The sequence below is a fragment of the Lotus japonicus genome, chromosome 3, assembly GCF_012489685.1.
Source record: "Lotus japonicus ecotype B-129 chromosome 3, LjGifu_v1.2".
Classification (NCBI taxonomy): Eukaryota; Viridiplantae; Streptophyta; class Magnoliopsida; order Fabales; family Fabaceae; genus Lotus; species Lotus japonicus.
In genome coordinates, this window is record NC_080043.1 from 83,312,615 (window position 1) to 83,333,450 (window position 20,836).

Here is a 20,836-nt window from a genome sequence, read left to right on the forward strand (position 1 = left end):
CATAATGTCATTAAATTTAAGCCCAATAGATATAATGAATAAAATAATTACATGATTTTTTATAAAAAAGTATTGATATTTCATTCTATCCGTTTTATTAAATCAAAATTCACAGCTAATAAGCTAATATAAGTCAAAATCCAAAAATTTCTAACAATATAAACTACCATAGTTTAGTGGCAGGCGCTGCTAACAACCGCAATCACTGAAAAATGATACAGCTGCGTTCACTTTGTTTCGGTGTTCACTCCGAATCTCGCTGACCCATCTCATCCACTAGGACGGTATTGTGTGGACTTGAATTCCAGGTTCCTTAAGGTTCTTCTCTTTTTCTCATGTGAATGTATTTGATAACACTCTATTGTTTCCACAGTTAAGTGATTTTCATTTTTCCTGTAATATGTAAGAACTTGATTAATGCCTGCTATGTATGTATGTATGTATCTATTAAAATCCTGAAAAATAAACTGTTATGGGTTAGTTGGTATTATTTGACATTCGAAGTTTCAAAGGAAAGACCAACTTTGTCTAGCAATTGAAAATAGTTGCAGCATCTGTAATGCCATACCTGGTTCTAATTACTTGTTATTGTTCTAAAGTCAGTTCGTGTCATAATCAAGGCATAAGTTACCTAATCAAGTTTGGCAAGGATTTTATCTCAAGTTGGAAATATTGTTAAATTATCAGGACTGCTGATGATTAAGCTATTAGTTGTAGGGCTTATGAAAGCTTCATTGAGGACATTTTGGAGTTGCGGAGATAAGCATTGGAGTGAAAAGCTTTTCTGTTCTGTGTAGGAAGTAAGAGAGAGTTTGTGAAATGCATTCTTGGCAAGATGTGAATTAGAAATGTTTTGAAGGTGAAGATTAGGCACATCATACCTTGAGTGGCTTTGTTTATCTCTTCTCGGTCCACCTTACAATGTGACACTGACAGGAATGTCACACATAGGCATCAGGCTGGGTGGATAAATTGGAGAAATGGTTTTAATTTATTATTACAAACTGCTTATCAAACAAAGGAAAATTCTATCAGTGTTCTATGATTGTGAACGTTGCAAATAGCCGTGGAAAATGGATCCCGAGGGCTGTATAATTATTCAATAGGTAAAAGGAAAGCAATAGTGCCACAAAATAATTTGATTTCATTTTTCTTCCGTTGTTCTGTTGTTAGACCATGAAATTAAAAGAGAAATAAAACAAACCCCTATAGAAACTGTTTTAATTTGAATGCAGTTAAAATGCCATGGTGCATATTTCTAGTAGATGTATCTTTGCTTCGCGAAGCATAATTTTTTCATTGATTAAACTTTTCATGATATCAGTCCAAGGTTCATACCGTAAAATATGAAGTTTCTCTTTTTCACCAAGGTGGTGCAAAGTAGTGGGATAAGTTGGAAGAAAGGTTCTTTGGATAATAGTTTTGAAGATGCAACTTTAATCATGCTTTGGCTCTAGCTTGAACATGGCTCAACAGTATGTACAAGTTAATGTGATGCCATTTCCAATTGGCAAAACAGACATCAACCTGGCGCTTAATCTGAACGTCAGCTTGGGAATATTTAGTTTGTAATGTTGATATGCTCCTGTTCTGTCTCATTTATCTTGGCTGAATGAAGAATAGCAGTGAGTTTCATAAGATGCTATTGCATCACAAATTGGTGCTGATTCGTAATTATCTTTGTATGATTCTGTATTTTGGACAGTTCTCATTACTTTCCTAAATGGAGCTCAATGAAGATCCTGGGCCAATTGATAATTGTGTACTATATGATCAAGATAATCACGTTTCTTCAGCAATTTGGGATGGACATGTAGGTTAATTTTCTTATATATTTATAATTTCTTTAATTCACATAAACTTTTCTTGATATTCATCTTATTGGATTTTGTCATATTTATTCAAACCAAATACACAGGAGCGTGGGGTGCTTAGATGCCATGAACACACTTCATTGCTTGATCAGTGGAAGCTCACACCTATACAGATTAAGTTAGTTGAGAAGGCTGGTTTTGGTTACCTTCGACTACTTCCTGCTATGAGCCTTGACAATGCACTCATAGCAGCTTTGGTTGAGCGGTGGAGGAGAGAAACAAATACCTTTGACTTAAGTGTTGGAGAATTAACAATAACCCTTGAAGATGTAGCACTATTACTGGGATTGGCTATTGATGGAGAACCTGTGATAGGTCCAATAAGTGCACCAGGTTCAGTTTGTGAAAAACTACTAGGGAGAGTACCAGAGGACTTGAATGGAGGAATGGCGAATCTTACTTGGCTTAAGGAATTCTTTTCTGAGTGTCCTGAAGATGCATCGCCGGAACAAACCGAGTGCTGTACTCGTGCTTACCTTCTATACCTGGTAGGCAGTACAATATTTTCAACAACAACTGGGAACAAAGTCCCTGTTATGTACCTTTCTTTGTTTGAGAACTTTGACAGGGCAGGAAAGTTTGCTTGGGGTGCAGGCGCATTGGCATTTTTATATAGAGCACTTGGCAATGCATCCCTTAGATCTCAAAGCACCATTAGTGGCTGTTTAACTCTAGTTCAGGTTATCAAATTACTTCCCTCTAGTCTCTACACTCAACTGGTGATAGTTTTAGTTTGAAATCTCACTGATTAGTTGGTCTTTTTTTAGTGTTGGAGTTACTCTCGCCTCAATGTTGGACGGCCAAAATTTAATCAAGAACCTGATAACATTTGCTTTCCCTATGTGCTTAAATGGAAAGGGAAAAGTGGTTCTAGGACAAAATGTAATGCAGTGTCCTACAGGAAGGCTTTGGATTCTCTTAAATCTTGTGATGTAAGTGTTAATAATGTTGCTCAATTGACATTTTTTTAGGCAAGAGAAAATAGTAAATCTGCTTTAGTGTTAATACACAGGTTCACTGGCTTCCTTACAAGGATATGGACTTTACAGCCATACCAGAAGATATAAAAAGTTGTCTGAATTTACGGGCATCTAGAACTATGCTATTGTGTTTTGACAAGGCAGAAAGGCATCTTCCAGATCGTTGCTTAAGGCAATTTGGCATGTACCAAAACATCCCGAAAGATGTGGAACGGTGGGAAAGGAAGAATCGTATAGTGGATCATGGGATAGGCCTGAAGGGGAAAATGGACATGGCTCTAAAAGAATGGTCAGAGCGTTGGCTTCATATTGCAGAAGGTGGTGAAATTTCAGATGAGGGTGAGTACATGCAATGGTACCAGAAGATTACTCGGAAATACATTGTGAGAGTCACATCATCTTTGGAGTCTGAGTATCAGAGAACCGTATGTCTTCGCCTAGTTATCATTATTTATCTTTCTCTTGAACATGTAATAAATACTTGACTTTCACATACTATTACAGGTTACTGCGATGAGGGAAATTGCAAACATTGCTGATATAATCTCAACAGAAGGGTTGGATTCTCATAACAAAGATTTACTTGATGAAGTGAAGAGCCTTGTGCACAAGTGCTTAACAGAGCAGTTTGAAGAAATACCAGAGGAGAAAGTGAGTAAGAAGTGTAGTCGGAAACGTAGGCAAAATGATCACCTAGGTACGGAGTATGAATAGCATAGGTTAGAGCAGAGGCTGAAGCTAACTCTGATTTTTGCCCACTGATATTTATAGCTTAAGGCTGGTGAAGGACGCAAGGTGTTTAATCGAACGTTCAACACCACAGCAAACAAATCCTATAGAAGAGGATGGCATATATATTCACAATTTAAAAATTAAACTTGAGACATTTTGATGCAGATAGTTGGTAAATACCTGCTGTAAAGCCCCATTTGATATTTTTGTTATAGGCATTTATTGTATGTTTTTCTTTCTTCCTTTCCTTGTTCTTTTACATTAATGGGGTCTTGTGATGAGACTCTTATCTATCTATAAGATTTGGAATTTTTTTCTGAGTTAGAGGAAGGAAGAATTTATAAGAAAAATAATGTGCACAAAATCAGAACATATCACAAACATGGCAATTCACTACTACAAACGGGACATTAAACAATTTTATCAAGGCATGGATCATTTTTTTCTCAAAGTGCAGTTATAGCCGAGAGAACAAATGTTAAAAATTCATTGAGGACAGAGTTACAGACAAATTCACATTAAATAACTTGAATTTAAGTTTTTTCAACTTTGATCATATATCGTATGATATTATTTAGTGTTACAGTAATGCTATTTCGAGCCTTTAATCGAAGTCCCTAAAAAACTCTCATGATGAACTAGCACTGTTCTGATTCCAGGATTGGATCTCCTTTTTTTCAGCTTAGCTTATTTGAGCTTTCTTCATGCTCCAAGCGCTCAATCTCGCGATCTTGACATCAGCAGTTCCATTGTTAAAAGCGTAAATTTGTGCTTTATCATTTATGGCCAATGTGGGATAAACTCTGGCTGTGATGCAAGCCTTTCCTTCTCCTCCAAAACTCTCCACAACAGAGTGATCAATCTGTGAAAAGAAGAAACTCTTTGCATTAAAAAGGCAAAAAGAAAAAAATGATGAATTGAAAATAAGGAAGGGCTTTTGTACTCAAGTAGTATAATTTTGTTTAGAAATTACAGCTTTTGGGTATTTTCCTCAAGTAGTAAAATAAGGAAGGGCTTTTGTACTCAAGTAGTAAAAGGCAAAAATGAAAAAAAAAAGTAAAACGCCAATGCTATTGGCGATTCTTTAAAAAAATAAAAAATCGTCACTGACAGTGACAATGATGATTTATACTAGATTGGTAAATAAAAAAAAAATATCCCAAAAACTGTAATTTTCAAATAAAATTATACAACGATAAGGAAGTTCTTTCATCAATTGGAACTTACCAAGGCTCTCAATGACAGCTTCTCATAAATAATGTTCACATCAACAAAAGTTCCATAAGTGGTCCTATCATTTTCTTTATTCAGGGAAGACCTGTTAAAGGTGCATTTCTTTTATCATATATATATATATATATAAGATTTTGAACAAAGGATTGGAGAAAAGATGAATTGATGAAATAAAAAGAAGCAAAGTTTGAGGGCTAGGGACAAACCTGCTTTGGTCACTGCACATGAGCACCAAATTTTTGTGATGGTATCTAAATATTCTGAAGAAAACTGCCGTATACTCTTGCAATCCCTTTGAAGCAAAAACTAGCAGACCAAAAGGTCCCAGTCCACTTCTAACGGCTGAACCCTTTCGGCTACACAGAATTTGTGGGTCCTTCCAAGACTCCAAAACTTCAGCCTTTCCAAACTCTTTTACTTCAAATGAAATTTCAACATCAGCCTGCAAAGGACAAATGATTAGTCTATTCTAATCAATGTGAAAAATAACCATACCCATTTTATTATAAGGGACACTTCATCTATGCTATATCTCAATTTACCCTTTATTAAAGATGATTAATAATTGGAGGATGATTAAGTGGATTTGGATACAGAATATGATAACCATAGAAACTATAAATATTTTATTAAAGCAGCAAACTCTATCAACATTAAGTAAATAATGGTATTTAAATGACCTTGGTAGTATTATTTTGTTGCATGTGTATCGGTCAAGTAACCTCAAATTGAACTTTCTATTATAATTGAACTTAAAGCTGGATTCAAGTTGAAGTTGTGCACAAATATAAATGCAAGAACTTAGCAGATCTCTCTCACACGTACACGCACACACGCACGGGCACACACACACACACACACACACACACACATATATATATATATATATATATATATATATATATAAAAGTTATAACATATTTGGATAATTGGATCAACTTCACTCACAATGGAATCAATTATGGAGCCTAAAACTACAAGCTTCTCCAGAATTGATTCTGAGTTCAAAATTAATTATAAAAGAATTTCCAAATGTGAACTATGTTGTATTAGTGCATTATTTAACAAGTTCTTATGAGAAACTTCTATAAGTAGTTTATAAATGCCTAAATTGATTATGAAAAAAAAAAACTAATCCAAACATACTACTATTATTAATTTATTAAAGTGAAACTATACTCAAGCAAAACTCACCTGTGCTGCTGTTACACCATTAATTTGAAGTAGGTCACCTCCCTTGAGCACTTTGGTGGGCCAGTTGATAGGGTTTGCACGTAGCTTTTCAATTTCCACCACAGGCCACTGTATCAACTGTTTACCAGACTTATGCAGCCAGATAGCTCTTGGAATTGTCTGCAAATACACGTGCATTTTTTGTCAAATTTTACCCTGCTACTAGCACCCGGAAAATAATTCTTGGGACATTTAAATCGTATATACTCAACGTCTCAACAGATACACAGAGTGAAAAATGAAAAGAAGATAAAGACATTATTTATGTCACCTAATTAATGTGATAAGGAAGAGAAATTAAGAAAAAATGAAATGTTTGAAAGTGTCTGCACACTATTTAGTATTTACATATTTTAAGACTTAAGTATTATTCCTGATTAGAAGGAGTGAAGATCTTCTGTCTCACATCCCTGTCTCCAACCCTGTCCTTCCAATAAAAACATGACATATCATTTAAAATTTACACCTCAGATTTCATTTTTATTTAACAGACGTTTTATGTTTTTTCTTCTTTCTCCTCTCGTTGACCCTCCTGCAGCAGCACCATGCTTCCTGCAATTTCTCCTTGAGTTCCATTTATTTTTCTTTCCAACGTTTCCAATGTCTAGCTAAATTAAAATGTATCAAACCCCAATATAAAAAAGGATGATAGAGACATGATTTCAAGAGATATGATTTCTGAGCTTGGGGCTGCGATTCTTGTTCAAGAGATACAATTTCTGGGAAGCATGTTGAAATTGGTTAGGGTTGGGGTTATTGTTTTGATTCCTTTTTTTTCTTCTTCTAAAAAACGCAGATCAAAGATTTTCCCTTTTAAACCATTGAAACCCCACTCCTATTTGCCACTGCAGAGATCCATAATCAACAATCAGTCAAGATTCCATGTTTGTTGTTGTTCCTAAGCCATGGCCGCACTGTAACAACGTTACTTAACAGGGACTGTTTTGTGTGGGAGAACAGGGACCAAGTTTAGACGGATACACCATATTCAAGTTAACAACGTTACTTAACAGGGATAAATTACTAGTGATGATGTGTTAATTTTAATTGGAAGGACAGACAATAAGACACCATTGTGGAACTTAAATATGTAAATTGGCCAATTCTCTCGTCATTGTCTAACTAGCTGGCTCATGTTACTACGGAGTATATATTAAACCATTTCCCAATTATCAATTCAAGTTTCAAGTCTTTTTAAATTTGATTCAACTCTCATCTTGATTTTTAAAAAATAAACAAACCGACATCAACAAATTAAAAAAATAGCAACCAAAACAACAACTCACATGGATTCCAGACCACCCTTTCTTGATATCATCAGCAACACTAGATGACTCATTGACCCAACCAAGCAAAACCCTCCTATTCTTCTCATCATCAAAGAAAGTTTTGGACGCATAGTATTTCCCATAATCATATCTCAAAACCGTCCCAACATCACCCTCAAACCCTTTATTATTATCCGGGACAAAATTATCCTTCTCAGCATCATAACTCCCAATCACGTAGTAATCATGTTTCTTATCATCCAAGCTAACCTTGAGCACGTGCCTGACTTGAACACCGTCCACAGACGTGTCAATACCTAGCGGGCCGACACGCAAAACCGGAAAAAAATCAGGACACTCCCACATTCCGGTTCCTTTTTCGGAATGTAACGGATGTTTGGCTCGAACCCAATTAACAAAATCTTTGCTCCTATACAAAATTGCCATCCCCCTAGTGTTCTTTTTGCTCCCAACAAGCAGTCTCCAATGTCCATCTTTGCCTAACCAAGCAGTTGTAGGGTCTCTGAATGAACTTGCATTGATCTTGTTAGCAATTGTTGGTGCCATTAGAGGATTTTTTGGTGACTTAACCCATTCCCTAAGAAATGGATCAGACAGGTTTTTGGGGTGGGCCAGGTTTTGGACTTGTTGGTTCATTGGGTCAATGCCAGTGTATAAAATGGCGGGTTTGCCCCCGGGTAGGATTGTGGTTGACCCTGACCAACAGCCGTTAATATCGGACGGTTGAGATGGGAAGATGGCGGGGTCTAGTGGGGTCCAGTTCACGAGATCCGTTGATACGGAGTGGGCCCATACGATGTTTCCCCACACTGCTCCTTTAGGATTGTATTGATAGAACAGGTGATAGAGTCCCTTGTATGCCAATGGTCCTACAAAATAAGTCAAATATATAAGGACATTTTTTTTTCCAGGAAAAATATGTAAAGAGGTAGAAAAGGACACGCATCAACTTTTGAATTCGTTAACATCTTACCAGATCCAGATTTCCTTTTTATATTTTGATAAAAAAAAAAATTCTAAGATGTTTTCACAGCGGTTAGAAATGAGACTAATTCCTTTAAGGTTCAGAGATTACATAGACATCTTCAAATTATTTTTCATACATAAAGAACGAAATTAAACTAAAAACAGATCTAATTATCTACTAATAGTGTTAGCCTAGACTTTATTGATAAACAATATTTCTGCTCTGAAAGATTTTCTTCTGTAATAAATGACTATTTTTATTATAGGTGCCCACTAGAGTGGACCTTTTATATTTTGGTCCACCCATGCACCATGGTTATATTAGTAATTTGTAAAAAGGAAAATATTTAAAAAAATTAATTCCTAAAATGAAACTCTCTCTCCTCACTCACGCATTTCTCTCCGTCTCTCAATCCTCTTCACGCTTCTTCTGGAAAATCCCCACGACCATGGCATTCGTTCTTCATATTCTTCTGACAAATCACCAGCACCATGGCTTTCCTTCTTTATCTCCCTGAAACCCCTTTCTTTTTGCACATGTCGAGAGCCCCAAGAGCCACTGTGGATTGTACGACGTCACGGTGGCGGCCGGCGGGGTAACGCGACGCGGCACTGTGCTAGATCGGCGGCGCAGCGAGTGTGAGTCTAGATCGGTGTGAACAGAGTGAATCGAACCCAGATCTGAAAGGGTGAATCGAACCCAAATCGGTGTGAACATAGTGAAACGAACCAGATCTGTGGATCTTGAGGCATGGTGGACGATGCTGCTTTTCAGAATATAGGCAGTGGGGAGCCTGGTTTGAGTTTGAATATTTTGAAGGTCACAGTGACGGGCATTGACATTCTTGTGAGTAAATACGCCTGTCTGGAGTACTTGGATGTAAATTGGTTTTTTTCAATCTAATTCCATCTTATTGCACGATTTTTGAATATTTCTATGTTTATGTGAATGTGTTGTAGGACCTGCTTGATTTATGCCCATAAAAGTGGAAAATTATGAAGAGAAGTTGAAGAACTTGTGTTGTAAGATCTGCTTGATTTATGCTCAGGAAAAATGGAAAATTATGAAGAGAACTTGAAGAACTTCTGCACTGCAACTTGAGGTGTTGGGAAATGAAGTTGAGAAATGGAGGTAGAAGTTCGAACTGCGTCTGCAATGGACAGTGGTTAAGTTCCAGCAAGAAGGGGAAGGGGTGGGGAAGAAGGGTTTGACATTTTTACCCTTTTTTCATCAATTAAATCTTGACCATCCAATTAAAAAATATTCCAAAATGCTAAGATCCAATGGTTATGAATCATGGTGCATGGGTGGACCAAAATATAAAAGGTCCACCCTAGTGGGCACCTTTATTATAATGTCATTTTTTCAACGAAATGATGAAGTTATTTGATTAGCCAATAAGAGAAGAGAAACAACGTAATCAAATATAGATGATCAATTTCTTTCACTCTAGCCCTACGATAGAGAATAAATGATTATAAATGTGCATTGATAAGGACCAAGTTGGTTGAAAGCTAACAGGCATGAACCTCGTTACCAATAGAAAAATAAGAAAAAAACTTTGAGCTGGTGTGCCTTATATGGAATTCTGAAATCATTTTGCTATTTTTCTGAAAGTAGTCACGAGAACAGGAATCGTGGTCATATTTCTATGATGGATATGTAGAAGGAAAATGGAAAATTTGATGCTATGTCCTGAGTTTTGGGATTTAAGAGGCCTAACAAATTTTAAATTTAGACAGTCTTATTTTATGTTTTACAAAAAGCCAGTATACAACTCAAACTTGTGACCCCAAAATCACATGATGAAAATAAGTTAAGTTTATTGTTGGGTTGAACCTCGTCCTCATATGTTAAGAGAAATTGCAAATACAAACAATAAAAAGTGTATTGATGGTGATGATAAGAGAACTGGATTACTAACCATTAGGATCTGAAAGTCAATGTTCACCAACATGTCCATTTCAGCATAACATGTCAAATGACAAAAACAAGAAGCAAAAGAAGAATCTGTCAGAAATATAAAAAAGGAATCATAGGAAGAAAGGGTAGGAGACCAAAGAAACATATGTTATTACCATTTATCCAATTCTTGGGAGGTTGAAAGTGGTAAGCAGTTCTATAAGGTTGATTGGAGGAGTCAGAAGTTAGGCTCTGAAGATTTCTGTCAACATGGTGGGTAGCTTCAACAGGAAGAACACCAGTAGAATAAATGATACAGAGTAGAGCCAAGAGACAGATAGTAGAGGTAGTCATGGTGGTTATGTAGGAATGTGGAGGGAAGAAGGGTGCTCTGCTACCCTATTCTATTTATAGAGAGTACTGAGAAACTTTTCAATGGATATAGAGCATTAATGGAGTGAAAATTCAAAGATCATGTGAGAGAAGCAACCACGAAAGTATGAAGCTTTAGTCAAAGTTTTAATAATATTAATATTTTTTTTCCAACATTTCACAATTAACAGTTATAACAGTTATAAGACTAATTCTTTCGAGACTTAAAAATTACATTAAGTAAGTATATTTTTTCCAACAAATTATTTTTTATACACATCACTAATGATCAAATTTTGAACTAGAAGCTTAAGAAACAAATCAAAAATACACTTATCCCTTGTTGCTGTTGGTAATAATATTAATATTTGATGTCAGAATCAGAAGTACGTAAACTATAGTCTTTTTTTCCGTCAGTCGTAAACTATATCGAATTAATGGTATCAGCCAGGCTGCCCCTATAGACACGGAGAGTAAGTAGGGGAAAACACTTCACTATTCTTACCTCATACAATATTAATCATTTTTTTATACTTTTTGAAATAATCATTTTTTATACTAATGAGTAGCGTTTTTCCCATAAAAAACTGTTTGGATATCATCAATTAACACCAATATAAATTGATTAGCATGTATTTCAAGATAAAATAAAAGTATATCAAACTCATTGTGATGAAACTATGAATTGTGATAAAAGTTGTTTAAGTTACCTTATCTAAAATAAAAGTCAATGCCACATGACATGGTTGCACGCTACCTTGTGAAATTAAATTGAGCTTGTTTAATTAACACCCGTTCGATAGATTAATCAACCTAAACTACTACAGTATATATCTGTGGATTTATATTTGAACTCGCGCTCGTGAATATGTAAGGCTATTATTCAATATTGCATGGTCATTGGTTAATTCAAATTCCAATGTGAAGAAAAAAAGCCGAGAAAGGGGACCAGTATACGTGTACAGTTGTGGATCAAGCATAAGGAAAAGAACTAAATTGGATATAATGACTTATCCAGTAGCTGCCCATAATAGAATTAATGCAGGTATGAATGCAAATGAGAGCTTTTAGTAAAAAAGTGCCCTGTTTTCCTTTTGAACAAAAGTGCTTCTGCGTAGTTACTTTTAGACATTTCTGCTATGTTTGGTTGGAGGGAGGGGAAAAGAAAGGGAAAGAAGACACGAAAATCGATAAGGGGATTTGGACTAAGGTTTAATCCAAGTTCACTTCTCGATTTCCGTGTTTTCTTTCCCTTTCTTTTTCCTTCCCTCCAACCAAACGAAGTCTTCTTGATGAAAATTGTGGTGAAATCGGGTAGTATCCAACTCAGCACATGTTGTGTTTATCTGTAATAGTATTATCTCAACTTTTTGTTTCAACTAACTATGAACTTCCACTTAGTTCACTTGATGTATATCCATTTATACCAAGTCTGTAAGTTTCTCGTGACTACCATAGCCAAAAGAACAGAGATTTTTCGTGACTTCACTTCAAGTTTGTCCATTGTTCATGAGTGAATTTTAATTGATTGATTTGTTAGAACATTTTTTTATTATTTGTAACTATCTAAAGTGCGACTACCTATTTAATTAGCTCACATATTTTAAAAATGTGCTATTTTTGTTCAACTATGAAAAGGCTTCATAATTCCAATAAAAATTAGATTGGGCTTTTATCTTATTCACACGTTGGTCCAATTTAATTGGACTAGACTGAATGCACATACACTTATTTTCTGGATTATATTCGAACTTTTGGAAACTTGTGGTGGGGTGTTTTTCAGAAAACTATGGTACATTTTCTGTTAAATAAAAAGTTTGTTGAGTGCTTTTTTATAAAATTACCTATTTTATAAATTTAAATTTATATGATCTTTATGTGCCAATTTTATTAATTTTATTCTGTTAAACTATATGCGCGAGAATTTTCCTCTTGTAACAAAAAATAACTATATGCGCGAGATTCATTTACAATTTCATTTTATTTTAAATTTATCTATAAAACTTACTTTATTGTAGAAAACAAAGCCTTAATTTTGTATGATGTAGTAAAATAAATAAAACCTAACCAATATGTGTGGCGTGGTGGTTTCACCTGTAAGATCAAGTTTTGATCTAGTAGTACAACTCTATGTTTTGATGATTACAAGTTAACCTTTTGATATGAACAATTGTGGTACTCTAACGTGTTTTTCTGAGTGTGCTATTTACAGGCTCTGACCTCAACTCAATCTCACACAAATCAGAAGCACTGTGTATAAAGGGTAACCCAAGCAACGCTTTCGTATTCACCATGTTCAGTATGAACAGTGGAAAAGCTTCAGAAGTTCTGAAGCTATACAAACTCTGATGTGGACTCAGTCGCTAGAAGCTCTGAAGATCCAGAAGTTCTGATAACCAAGAAACACTGAAGGTAAACACTGAAGGTTCAGATGTTCTGATGGTGTAGAAGACTCTGAAGATCCAGAAGCTGAATAGTGGAAACTCTGAAGTCCAGAAGCAAGAAACTCTGAAGGTCATGTTCTTCCCTCTGAGTTCAGAATCAGAAGATACAATGGTCAGAGGATCTGTGCTTTCCCTCTGACTCTGATCAACCGGCTTCACAAGTTCCAATATGAAGTATTCCCCTGATCAGAAGTCTCCTAGGTTAAAAGGTCAAGTCGCTATCCAAGTACAAAAGCAAGTGTACCTTCCTGACGACCTACCTAACGTTCTCAGCCACAGCAGAAGCTGAATTTTCCAGAACTGCCCTCCAACGGTAGCATTTCCCATGCAACGCTCAACCCTAATCCTTGGAGTATATATAGAGGCTGAAGATTGAAAGAAGCGGCTAAGAAACTAAGAAGAAATACATACGCGCAAGACATATTCAAAATATTCTAAGCCTTCTTTCATCTTGAAATAAATTGTGTTTACTATCAGCTTTTTAGAAGCACTTTCTTTGTAAACAAGAACTTCATATACAGTTGTATAGTTTGCCTTTAGGAGATCAAGGTTGATCGCATCCTAGAGAAGACTAAGAGAGTGAATCTTAGTGTGAGCTAAGTCAGTGTAATTGTTAGTCACTTGTAGGTTTCAAGTGCAGTTGTAACTCTTACCTGATTAGTGGATTGCCTTCATTCTAAGAAGGAAGAAATCACCTTAACGGGTGGACTGGAGTAGCTTGAGTGATTTATCAAGTGAACCAGGATAAAATCCTTGTGTGCTTTTCTATCTCTTATCTTTAGCACTTAAGTTCTCGAAAGATTTGTCAAAATCTTTAAGGTGGAAGTTTTGTTCTGAAAACGTTATTCAAACCCCCCCTTTCTACCGTTTTTCATACCTTCAATTGGTATCAGAGCGCAAGTTCTGATTACCACACCTAACAGTGTTCAGTGATCCGGGCCGGTGTGAAAAACAATGGCTGCCACCACCAGTGAAACTCAAAGAGATGGTTACAACGCAAAGCCTCCTATGTTCGATGGTCAAAGGTTCGAATATTGGAAAGATAGACTGGAAAGTTTCTTTCTGGGTTTCGATGCAGATCTCTGGGATATTATTGTGGATGGCTATGAGCGTCCAGTTGATGCAGATGGCAAGAAGATCCCAAGGTCAGAGATGACTGCAGATCAAAAGAAGCTGTACTCACAACATCACAAAGCAAGAGCAATTCTTCTAAGTGCTATTTCCTATGAAGAGTACCAGAAGATTACAGATCGTGAGTTTGCTAAAGGCATTTTTGATTCTCTGAAGATGTCTCATGAAGGAAACAAGAAAGTCAAAGAATCAAAGGCATTGTCTTTGATCCAAAAGTATGAATCCTTCATCATGGAGCCAAATGAGTCCATTGAAGAAATGTTCTCCAGATTTCAATTACTTGTAGCTGGCATACGACCTCTCAACAAGAGCTACACAACAAAAGATCATGTCATAAGGGTCATCAGGTGTCTTCCTGAAAGTTGGATGCCTTTGGTGACTTCAATAGAGCTCACTAGAGACGTTGAGAATATGAGTTTAGAAGAACTCATCAGCATTTTGAAATGCCATGAGCTGAAACGCTCAGAGATGCAAGATCTGAGGAAAAAGTCCATAGCCTTGAAATCCAAATCTGAAAAGGCTAAGGTTGAGAAGTCAAAGGCTCTTCAAGCTGAAGAAGAAGAATCTGAAGAAGCATCAGAAGATTCTGATGAAGATGAGCTGACTCTGATCTCCAAGAGACTCAACCGCATCTGGAAGCACAGGCAGAGCAAGTTCAAAGGCTCTGGAAAGGCAAAAGGAAAGTATGAGTCCTCAGGCCAGAAGAAGTCTTCAATCAAGGAAGTCACATGTTTTGAGTGCAAAGAATCTGGGCACTACAAAAGTGATTGTCCAAAGTTGAAGAAAGACAAGAAGCCAAAGAAGCACTTCAAGACCAAGAAGAGTCTGATGGTGACATTCGATGAATCAGAGTCAGAGGATGTTGACTCTGATGGTGAAGTCCAAGGACTCATGGCCATTGTCAAAGACAAAGGAGCAGAGTCAAAGGAAGCTGTTGACTCTGACTCAGAATCAGAAGGAGATCCTAACTCAGACGATGAAAATGAGGTATTCGCTTCCTTCTCTACCTCTGAACTGAAACATGCTTTGTCTGATATCATGGATAAGTATAACTCTTTATTGTCTAAGCATAAAAAGTTGAAAAAGAACTTATCTGCTGTCTCTAAGACTCCTTCTGAACATGAGAAAATTATTTCTGATTTGAAAAATGAAAATCATGCTTTGGTAAATTCTAACTCTGTGCTTAAGAACCAGATTGCTAAGTTAGAAGAAATTGTTGCCTGTGATGCCTCTGATTGTAGAAATGAATCTAAGTATGAAAAGTCTTTTCAAAGATTCCTAGCTAAAAGCGTGGATAGAAGCTTAATGGCTTCAATGATCTATGGCGTAAGCAGAAATGGAATGCATGGCATTGGCTATTCTAAACCAATTAGAAATGAGCCTTCTGTGTCTAAAGCTAAATCCTTGTATGAATGCTTTGTTCCCTCTGGTACCATATTGCCTGATCCTGTACCTGCTAAAATTGCTAAAAACCCTCTTAAAAAGGGATCTTTCTCTATGACTAAATATCATGCAAATATTCCTTTAAAATATTATGTTGAGACACCCAAGGTGATCAGAACCTCTGGGGTAACTAACAAAAGAGGACCCAGAAAGTGGGTACCTAAGGACAAGATTATCTATGTTGCAGATATCCTTGATAGCTCCACTGAAACACCAATCATGGTATCTGGACAGTGGATGCTCGCGTCACATGACGGGAGAAAAGCGTATGTTCCGAGAGCTGAAACTTAAGCCTGGAGGCGAAGTTGGCTTCGGAGGAAATGAAAAGGGTAAAATTGTTGGTACTGGTACTATTTGTGTAGATAGTAGTCCATGCATTGATAATGTTTTATTGGTAGACGGCTTAACACATAACTTATTGTCTATAAGTCAATTAGCTGACAAGGGTTATGATGTTATATTCAATCAAAAGTCCTGCAGGGCTGTAAGTCAGATCGATGGCTCTGTTCTGTTTAACAGCAAGAGGAAGAACAACATTTATAAGATCAGATTATCTGAGTTGGAGGCTCAGAATGTGAAGTGCCTTCTGTCTGTTAATGAAGAGCAGTGGGTATGGCATAGACGGTTAGGGCATGCCAGTATGAGAAAGATTTCTCAGCTGAGCAAGCTAAACCTTGTCAGGGGCTTACCCAATCTGAAGTTCGCTTCAGACGCTCTTTGTGAAGCATGTCAGAAAGGCAAATTCACAAAAGTCCCTTTCAAGGCAAAGAATGTTGTCTCAACCTCAAGGCCGTTAGAACTTCTGCATATCGACCTGTTTGGACCAGTGAAAACTGAGTCTATAGGTGGCAAGAGATATGGGATGGTTATCGTTGATGACTATAGCCGCTGGACATGGGTAAAGTTTCTAACCCGCAAGGATGAGTCTCATGCTGTGTTCTCTACCTTCATTGCTCAAGTGCAAAACGAGAAGGCTTGTAGGATTGTGCGTGTCAGAAGTGACCATGGTGGAGAGTTTGAGAATGACAAGTTTGAGAGTCTGTTTGATTCCTATGGAATTGCACATGATTTCTCTTGTCCCAGAACTCCTCAACAAAATGGTGTTGTTGAGAGGAAGAACAGAACTCTTCAGGAGATGGCTAGAACCATGCTCCAAGAAACTGGCATGGCTAAGCACTTTTGGGCAGAGGCAGTAAATACAGCATGTTACATTCAGAACAGAATCTCTGTGAGACCAATTCTGAATAAGACTCCTTATGAATTGTGGAAGAACATAAAACCCAACATTTCTTATTTTCATCCTTTTGGCTGTGTTTGTTATGTTCTCAATACTAAGGATAGATTGCATAAATTTGATGCTAAGTCTTCTAAGTGTCTATTACTTGGTTATTCTGATAGATCTAAAGGTTTTAGATTTTATAATACTGATGCTAAGACTATTGAAGAATCTATTCATGTTAGATTTGATGATAAGCTTGACTCTGACCAGTCAAAGCTAGTTGAAAAGTTTGCAGATTTAAGCATTAATGTTTCTGACAAAGGCAAAGCTCCAGAGGAAGTTGAGCCAGAGGAAGATGAACCAGAGGAAGAAGCTAGTCCCTCTAACTCACAAACTCTGAAGAAGAGCAGAATCACTGCAGCTCACCCTAAGGAATTGATTCTGGGCAACAAAGATGAACCAGTCAGAACCAGATCTGCCTTCAGACCCTCTGAAGAGACCTTGCTGAGTCTGAAAGGATTGGTGTCCTTAATTGAACCCAAGTCCATAGATGAAGCTCTTCAGGACAAGGATTGGATTCTGGCCATGGAAGAAGAACTGAATCAATTTTCCAAGAACGATGTTTGGAGCTTAGTGAAGAAGCCTGAGAGTGTCCATGTTATTGGAACGAACTGGGTATTCAGAAACAAGCTAAATGAGAAAGGAGAAGTAGTCAGAAACAAGGCAAGGCTAGTTGCTCAAGGCTACAGCCAGCAGGAAGGAATAGACTACACTGAAACATTTGCTCCGGTAGCAAGACTGGAGGCAATTAGACTGTTGATCTCCTTCTCAGTAAATCACAACATAGTTCTACATCAGATGGACGTAAAGAGTGCCTTCCTAAATGGTTATATCTCAGAGGAAGTCTATGTTCATCAACCCCCAGGTTTTGAAGATGAAAAGAAACCAGACCATGTGTTCAAATTGAAGAAATCACTCTACGGTCTGAAGCAAGCTCCCAGAGCATGGTATGAGAGACTTAGCTCATTCCTTCTGGAGAATGAGTTTGTAAGGGGTAAAGTAGATACAACTCTTTTTTGCAAGACTTATAAAGATGATATCTTAATTGTGCAAATTTATGTTGATGATATTATATTTGGTTCTGCTAATCAATCTCTATGCAAAGAATTTTCTGAGATGATGCAGGCTGAATTTGAGATAAGTATGATGGGAGAATTAAAGTACTTTCTGGGAATACAAGTTGATCAAACACCAGAAGGAACATATATCCATCAGAGCAAGTACACTAAAGAACTTCTGAAGAAGTTCAATATGCTGGAATCTACAGTGGCCAAGACTCCAATGCATCCTACATGCATTTTGGAGAAAGAAGATAAAAGTGGTAAAGTATGTCAGAAGCTCTATCGTGGAATGATAGGTTCACTTCTATACTTAACTGCATCTAGGCCAGACATATTATTTAGTGTTCACTTATGTGCTCGTTTCCAATCAGATCCAAGGGAAACCCACTTAACTGCTGTTAAGAGGATCCTAAGGTATCTGAAAGGCACCACTAACCTTGGCTTGATGTATAAGAAAACATCAGAGTATAAGCTTTCAGGTTATTGTGATGCTGATTATGCTGGAGATAGAACAGAGAGAAAAAGTACTTCTGGAAATTGTCAATTTCTGGGAAGCAATCTAGTCTCATGGGCAAGCAAGAGGCAATCAACCATTGCACTATCAACTGCAGAGGCAGAATATATCTCAGCAGCAATATGCAGCACTCAGATGCTCTGGATGAAACATCAGCTGGAGGATTATCAGATCCTTGAGAGCAATATCCCAATTTATTGTGATAACACTGCTGCAATCTCGTTGAGCAAGAATCCTATCTTGCATTCAAGGGCAAAGCACATTGAGGTAAAGTATCACTTCATTAGAGATTATGTGCAGAAGGGCGTACTTCTTCTGAAGTTTGTTGATACTGACCATCAATGGGCAGATATCTTTACAAAGCCCTTAGCAGAGGATAGATTTAATTTTATTCTGAAAAATCTAAACATGGACTTTTGTCCAGAGTGAAGATGGATCAGAACCTCTGACTATGATACTTCTTGATCAGAAGATGTCTAGTCCAGAAGGTAACTCAATCAGAGTGTGTGTGCCCACTGGTACTGACTCTGAAGCTGAGACAACAACACGTGTGTCAGAATTTCTGCTTTTCAACTCGTTCACTCTCGCACTCTCTGCTTTTCAAAACCGCCTCTTTCTTGATTTCTCTCTCGATCTCTCTTCATCCTTCAAACTTCATCTTCTACCTCAAACCTTCAACCTCTTCAAAATGGTGAGACAAACCAGAAGATCTACTGCAGATGCACCTCAGTTCCCTCACATGGAAGTTGGTTTGGCAACGGGTCAAAGGGGCTCTGAGAACCCGGCACAAGAACAAGTTCAAGTTCAAGAGCAGATTGTTCCAATTGCAGAACGGGGTTGTGCCGTTCACTGCGTATTTGCTCCTGAGGAACTCCAAGTCCTGGCAGAATGGAGATTCAACCTCGATAACTTGGCTGCAAATGGGTATGATCTTCGTCCTGAAGTTCAAGCTCAAGGTTGGGGAAACTATTTCAATCGACTTCGAGGACCGGTGTATGAGAAATTGGTAAAGGAATTCTGGAAGCACGCAGACTGCGATGACACTCAGGTGGTCTCTCACATTCTTGGCAGGAAGATCATTATCACTGAGAAGTCATTCGTGAATCTGCTAGGTGCAGATACTGCTTATGGGTATCGTTTCCAACTGACGGAATCGAAGCTGAAACCCAGCACCAAGGACATAGTCAACCAGGCTCTGTACACCACCTTCAAACCGGGCAAGACAAGTTACAAGGTGATGGATCTTCACCCCAAACTCAGAATCTGGCACAAGATCCTGCTCAACTGCATCAATCAGAGACCGAAGGGCAGTTCCCCAGATTACATCAACTTCAACCAGAAGGCGATGCTGTTCTTCATTCAAGACAAGGAGAAGATCTGCCTTCCCTACTTCCTGTTCTCCTACTTAAAGGAATGCATCCGGAAGTCTCGCACCACCGCCTCCATCAAGTCTGCAATCAAATACATCCCTTTTGGGAGGCTGCTCTCAGACTTTCTCATTGAAAGCCACTTGGTGCAAGATTTGATCGATGCTGGTTGCACAGAGGATTTGAGCACAATTGTCAGTGATGTCTTCACTGCAAACTCCTTGAAGAAGATGGGCTTAATCCAGAAGAAGATTGCTCCTGCTCATGAAGACACATCTTCTGAGATCAGAGGAAGAAGGATGCCTCTGAATGACTACCCACTGTGGACTCAAGCGGACAATCCTGACGCCATCAGATGCTATGTTGAAGACCTCAAGGCTCAAGGTTTCGAAATTGACCTTGATGATTTCGTCAGCAGACTACCGCCAGCTCCAGAGTTTCCTTCTCCTCCCAAGAAGAAAGCTCAGAGGAAGATGATTCTGGAAGAATCCTCTGAAGAATCTGATGTCCCTCTGGTCAAGAAGACAAAGAGAAAGCCTGATGATGGTGATGATAGTGATAGTGAGGATGGTCCTCCAAAGAAGAAGCAGAAGAAGGTCAGAATCGTGGTGAAGCCTACTCGGGTGGAACCAGCTGCTGCAGTGGTCAGAAGGACTGAACCTCCTGCCAGAGTGACTCGATCATCAGCACATTCAAGTAAGCCTGCACTTGCTTCTGATGATGATTTGAATTTATTTGATGCACTTCCTATTTCTGCTCTGCTTCAACACTCTTCAAATCCCCTCACTCCTATTCCTGAATCCCAGCCAGCCGAACAAACCACCTCTCCACCACATTCCCCAAGATCTTCCTTCTTTCAACCTTCTCCTACTGAAGCACCTCTCTGGAATTTGCTTCAGAACCCAACCTCTAGGTCAGAAGATCCAACCTCTCTCCTTACCATTCCATACGACCCATTATCTTCTGAACCAATCGTCCAAGACCAACCTGAGCCCAACCAAACAGAACCACAACC

The 20,836-nt window shown here is 37.9% G+C and overlaps 2 protein-coding genes across 7 annotated transcripts; one reads left to right on the top strand and one right to left on the bottom strand.

Moving 5' to 3' along the window:
• Positions 1 to 142: 142 nt before the first annotated feature.
• LOC130746558 (protein MAIN-LIKE 2-like) lies at positions 143 to 3,829 on the top strand. Of its 4 annotated transcripts, none has more exons than XM_057599234.1 (6): positions 143 to 318; positions 1,706 to 1,813; positions 1,919 to 2,554; positions 2,642 to 2,806; positions 2,887 to 3,193; positions 3,359 to 3,532. In XM_057599234.1, exons 2-6 carry the CDS (start codon positions 1,724 to 1,726, stop codon positions 3,391 to 3,393), a joined length of 1,233 nt encoding a protein of 410 aa, XP_057455217.1. In that variant the 5' UTR covers positions 143 to 318; positions 1,706 to 1,723; the 3' UTR covers positions 3,394 to 3,532. The 4 variants fall into 4 exon arrangements, with proteins under 4 accessions (XP_057455217.1, XP_057455215.1, XP_057455214.1 ...); XM_057599232.1 differs by having other exon boundaries at positions 148 to 318; positions 1,325 to 1,813; positions 2,887 to 3,279; positions 3,359 to 3,829; XM_057599231.1 differs by having other exon boundaries at positions 148 to 318; positions 2,887 to 3,279; positions 3,359 to 3,829.
• Positions 3,830 to 4,087: 258 nt separating this feature from the next.
• LOC130746557 (beta-fructofuranosidase, cell wall isozyme) lies at positions 4,088 to 10,626 on the bottom strand. 3 transcript variants are annotated; one of them, XM_057599227.1, is made up of 7 exons: positions 10,387 to 10,626; positions 10,233 to 10,241; positions 7,339 to 8,210; positions 6,014 to 6,172; positions 5,026 to 5,261; positions 4,814 to 4,904; positions 4,088 to 4,448 (listed from the first exon to the last, which is right to left on the bottom strand). In XM_057599227.1, the coding sequence occupies exons 1-7, from the start codon at positions 10,562 to 10,564 to the stop codon at positions 4,269 to 4,271; spliced, it is 1,725 nt and encodes a 574-aa protein (XP_057455210.1). In that variant the 5' UTR covers positions 10,565 to 10,626; the 3' UTR covers positions 4,088 to 4,268. The 3 variants fall into 3 exon arrangements, with proteins under 3 accessions (XP_057455210.1, XP_057455211.1, XP_057455212.1); XM_057599228.1 differs by lacking the exon at positions 10,233 to 10,241; XM_057599229.1 differs by lacking the exons at positions 10,233 to 10,241; positions 10,387 to 10,626 and adding an exon at positions 8,700 to 8,778.
• Positions 10,627 to 20,836: the final 10,210 nt, after the last annotated feature.

Coding starts and splice junctions, on each gene's coding strand:
- LOC130746558 (XM_057599232.1), top strand. CDS start 1,724: ATGGAGCTCAATGAAGATCCTGGGCCAATTGATAATTGTGTACTATAT. Junction 1,814..1,918: donor CAGCAATTTGGGATGGACAT/GTAGGTTAATTT, acceptor CCAAATACACAG/GAGCGTGGGGTGCTTAGATG. Junction 3,280..3,358: donor AGTCTGAGTATCAGAGAACC/GTATGTCTTCGC, acceptor ATACTATTACAG/GTTACTGCGATGAGGGAAAT.
- LOC130746557 (XM_057599227.1), bottom strand. CDS start 10,564: ATGACTACCTCTACTATCTGTCTCTTGGCTCTACTCTGTATCATTTAT. Junction 6,173..7,338: donor AAGGGTGGTCTGGAATCCAT/GTGAGTTGTTGT, acceptor GTGTATTTGCAG/ACAATTCCAAGAGCTATCTG. Junction 5,262..6,013: donor ATGGTGTAACAGCAGCACAG/GTGAGTTTTGCT, acceptor TGTCCTTTGCAG/GCTGATGTTGAAATTTCATT.